This window comes from Lemur catta, chromosome X (assembly GCF_020740605.2).
Source record: "Lemur catta isolate mLemCat1 chromosome X, mLemCat1.pri, whole genome shotgun sequence".
NCBI classification, from domain to species: Eukaryota; Metazoa; Chordata; class Mammalia; order Primates; family Lemuridae; genus Lemur; species Lemur catta.
Window position 1 is genome coordinate 64,258,652 of NC_059155.1, and position 3,842 is coordinate 64,262,493.

Here is a 3,842-nt window from a genome sequence, read left to right on the forward strand (position 1 = left end):
TACAACTCACACTATGAAAATTCGGCCTAAGAAAATGATCTCCCAATTACCTAGTATGGACAAGGTTATTTCACATACCTGGGTAAAACCCACTTCAATGCCCTTAGGGGATTTACCAAACCACCAGATATCTACCACTTATTGCTCCTCAGTGGACCAAGAGGTAGACTTCTTTGCGAAGGGTTGCTCAGCGAATAAAACCACTCCTTCCAGACACCAGCCACGTTTTAAAACTTTTTATTTGCATATTAAAAAAATTGTGCATTCCAATAATTAAAATCATTTGAACAAAAAAAAAATGGCACTCTGATTAAACTGCATTTTACAGCCTGCAGGAAACCTTGGGGCCAGCTTGGTTTTAACTCTAGATTTCACTGTCGTCCCACCCCACTCCTTCCTTCACCAACATGCAAGTTCTTTTCCTTCCCTGCCAGCCAGACAGGCAGATGGGAGAGGCAGGCGCGGCCTTCGTTGTCAGTAGTTCTCGATTTTTTGATGAGAAAGGGGCAGCACAGTCATTTAAACTCGATCCAACCTCTTTGCATCTTACAAAGTTAAACAGCTAAAAGAAGTAAAATAAGAAGGCAATGCTTGTGGAATGTACAGTGCATTTTGGCGGCGCTCGCCTCATTACGACTCGCCTGCTTGCTTCTCCTGTTCAATCGCTGTGATAAGAGAAAAGAAAAAGAGATGGTGGGGCTAAGATTCATTACAGCCTGGTATGAGGTTAAAGGATTTGCTTTTAAAACATCTTTTCGTATCATAAACATTTTCCAAGTGCACCTATGCAATTCCAAGATGAAATAAAATATTTATATGGAACATAAGTAGATAAACGTATTTGCATATTAAGATTGCATATAAACTATCCCATTAGTAAATTACCAAAGCCCTGTGTTTGCTGGCTGCAAAACAATTTTTAATTAACCTTTCCAAGCCACATTCATCACCAACTGTCGGCTCCTCCCCCGCACCCCCCACCCGCAATCCGCCCTGCGGCCCGTCCCAGCCTCCCTCCCGCCCTGCCTTTTCTAAAGATGGGGGGGGGGTCGAGGCTTACTTTCTTTGGAAGGCAGTGGATTTTTCTCTTGCGTTTCTGTCTTCTTCAATTTCGACTTATCGAATTTCTCGATCTCAGCCATATCGGGCTTGTCAGACATGGTTGCAGAGAAGCTGCAAGGTACAAAGCCAGGGGGACAGTGAGAACGCGCCACCCACCCCGCCTCTCCCTCCATCTCCAGCCCCCCCCTTCCGCTCCCATATCAGGGCTCAAGATCTTCCTCTTTCTACAGAGAGAAAAAAAAAGACACCCTCCCCGTACTTCAAAACGTAGGGGGCCAAAGAGGGAAGATCCTTCTCTCTCTCAAGGCCGAATCTTTCGGAATGAGGAAACTGATCATTGCGGATTGTTAATTGCAGCACCTAAAAATTAAAATCTGGCTAGCACGAGTGGAGAATTGCAAAGCCACTTCCAAGTTGAAGTGGGAAAAATCGGGTAAAAATTCTTAAAATGGAGTCAAGGTCGCAAAAAGCGTGTCGATTTTCTAGATGTGGTCTCGCCCCCAAAATGCGGCCCTGTCCCGCTTTCCCCTCCTCGCACAAAGGCGGCAGCTGCCGGGAGCTTCCGACCACCGCCCCACCCGCTTCCTCGCCCTCGCCCAACAATGCAGTCGGTGGCACACAAAGCTGCCCCCCATACCCGCAAGTCAGCCCTGATCTGCACTTGGGGGCAACCCGCAGCGTCTGCACACAGCCCCCTGCAAGAGGCACTTCAAAAATGTCGCACCGAAGCCCGGCGACCTCAGCCTGGGCAGAGCCGGCCCTGCAGGCCCTCGGAGGCTGGGGAAGGAGAGCCGCGGCAGCTCCGGGCCGGGTGGATGTGCGCTAGAACAAAGGCTCTTTCTGTTGCTGATCGATCGCAGCCTCAGAGGCAACGTGGAATGCCTCTGCAGGGGAAAAACTAAGAAAGGAAAATGTCCCCTCAAAGCTGCACGGCAAAACGCCAGTTTTTTGCGTTTTGGCTTTCTGGGATTTTACAAAAATCATCACATTCCCGACCCCATGGCCCAGCAGCTGGAGGGTTTAGCATCCCCCAGCTCCCCAGAGCAGTCTTCCCTGGGACGCCCGGGCTGGGCTTTTGCTTTTGGAACCCCGTGGTCGGGATGCGGATGCCGAGGGGCGAGCGCGGGCGCGCAGCGGGCAGCGGGCAGGGGACCCGAGGGCGCGGGGCAAGAGGCAGGGGCCCTGGGGCTCACCGGAGCGAGGCGCGAGAGCGAGAAGGATCCGGTCTGTGCAGCGACCACCGCCGAGTGTCGGGGGGGGGGCGCGGCGAGCGCCGTTATATGGGCGCCGCTATGTAAATGAGGTGATGTCATCCGCGGGGCCGCTTAACCCCTTCGCGCCGCGGGGCGGGATCGGCGTCCGCAGGCAGCCGGGCGTTTGCGGCGCCCCCGCCCCATCCCCGCAGGGCGCAGCTGTGCGCCCGAACCGCCGCGATGGCGAAAAAAGAAAATGAGCGAAAGCCCGCCCTCCAGCACTTCCTTCATAAGACATTTTCCTCTTTTGTTTATTTTATTATAATGAATTTTGGCAACAGCAGCGCAAATCTGCTCTTGGGGACCAGGGCCTGATAACTGAGGATGCCGGTGGCACCTAGGGGAACAGGCATTCCTTTACTGCGAAACTGGCTTTGTCTACTGCAGACATCCCCACGCAGGGCGCGGTGTCCCTCCTGGAGGGCCTCTCCCACTGCAGGGCGCGAGTCGTGTGACTCAGCTTTCCACCAGTGGAGGGCATCCGCCCCACCCGGCCCTCTTTGTCTTCCTCGCGGCGTTCACCTTCACTTGGGTGGAAGGAGAAGCTCCCTTACGGGATTTTTAAAAACACTTTCAGCACTGTAACATCCCTGTTTTTTCACCGCTGTAATTTTTGTGAGCACTCAAGTCAAACAACGATGCTGGGTGTAGGGTAATTTATCTGGAGTAGATAAGAGTACAATGCCTCCTTCCTAGCCAAATAAGTCAAGTTCAAGCTCTGCTATTGACTTACTGCCTGACAATGAGGAAGTTCTTTACCTTCCTGTTCCTTATTTTCATAAATTATAAAAGTGATTGCGAAGGAGGCCTGTGCTGCATTCCAAAGACTACAATCCCATTATCTCTAATATCTTAAGATTAAATTTAAAAATGAAACTCCATGTTTTGAGGGGTACGTTTTCAGCACTAGGGTTTCTCCGAAGTGCATCTGGAAACGCGGGAGACTCAGGTAGACAGCAGCTGTTTTCAAAATGGCACCTGGCTCTGTGAGTACCAGTGACCCACTTGCTACTGAAAATTAGTTACAAATACCATGCCGTGCGCCTGCACGAGGCGTGTGAAAGGCAAGAGGCCCGCTGGTTAGAAAGACGCCCAGTTGTGATTATTTTTAAGAGACCCAAAGCAGTGTGCAAAATACTCCTTCTCCTTTTCTGCTTCCTGAAGAAATGTTTGCAGAAACCCCTTGCTAATCATTTTCATGGCAGAGAGGCTTTTGTCTCGCTGGGGCTTAGAGTCAACCGTTCTATAGACCCATATATGCCACCGCCGGGCACGCTGAGCTCGGACTTCCCCGTTTCTTCATCTGCTTGACTTCCTTTTTGCTGGGGAGGAAGCGGTGGGGGTGGGCAGGGGCAGGTGATCGTCTGGGCCTCAGTTAATGCTGTGCTGGGTGGCTGACTTCCTGCCCTCCAAAAAGGGCACTGGACTTGTTGGAGCATGCACCGGATGTCACCTCTCTGGTAACACATCCCCCAGCCCCCTTCCTATGTTGACCCTCCTGGGAGCCCACTTCATTGTTGAAACACA

General features: G+C 51.6%; 1 protein-coding gene across 1 annotated transcript; it reads right to left on the reverse strand.

The window, feature by feature from the left end:
- Positions 1–224: 224 nt before the first annotated feature.
- TMSB4X (thymosin beta 4 X-linked) lies at positions 225–2,354 on the reverse strand. The gene is made up of 3 exons (XM_045537564.1): positions 2,256–2,354; positions 1,061–1,173; positions 225–665 (listed from the first exon to the last, which is right to left on the reverse strand). Exons 2-3 carry the CDS (start codon positions 1,158–1,160, stop codon positions 631–633), a joined length of 135 nt encoding a protein of 44 aa, XP_045393520.1. The 5' UTR covers positions 1,161–1,173; positions 2,256–2,354; the 3' UTR covers positions 225–630.
- Positions 2,355–3,842: the final 1,488 nt, after the last annotated feature.